Here is a 368-nt window from a genome sequence, read left to right as displayed (position 1 = left end):
TCCCATCGACCATGTTTTATATCTCAAACCTTTCCAGATTTTCGCAGGTGGTTGGGGCTCAATAGAATCACCAATTTCTTCACTAATTGAATGTTTCTTTGACCGCTTTTCGTCGTTGTCCGCACTGTCGATATTATCCAATTTCTCAATTTTCACTTTAATTTCTGTCGTTGATTCATTAATAATCTCCATATTTTCAAATTTCTCTATCTGTTGCTGTTGCTGTTTAATGGGAAATTTCTTCAGACTTTTCAAATCATCTTCCAACATTTTTGCTTCTGTTTTATGACATAGATGATCTACTATCGTTGCAGCCTGCAAAATAATAGAATTATATATATATGTATGTATGTATGTATATATATATA

At 32.3% G+C, this 368-nt stretch overlaps 1 protein-coding gene across 1 annotated transcript; it reads right to left on the bottom strand.

Moving 5' to 3' along the window:
• Nucleotides 1-3: 3 nt before the first annotated feature.
• On the bottom strand, nucleotides 4-315 carry LOC108766158 (uncharacterized; the record flags this gene model as incomplete). Its single annotated transcript, XM_018515675.1, has 1 exon — nucleotides 4-315. A coding segment is annotated over one exon (312 nt), but the record flags the coding sequence as incomplete, so codon positions are not given.
• Nucleotides 316-368: the final 53 nt, after the last annotated feature.

This window comes from Trachymyrmex cornetzi, unplaced genomic scaffold (genome assembly GCF_001594075.2).
Source record: "Trachymyrmex cornetzi isolate Tcor2-1 unplaced genomic scaffold, Tcor1.1 C3698942, whole genome shotgun sequence".
NCBI lineage: Eukaryota > Metazoa > Arthropoda > Insecta > Hymenoptera > Formicidae > Trachymyrmex > Trachymyrmex cornetzi.
The sequence above is the reverse complement of the archived record's forward strand: the minus strand, read 5'-3'. Positions and strand labels throughout refer to the sequence as shown.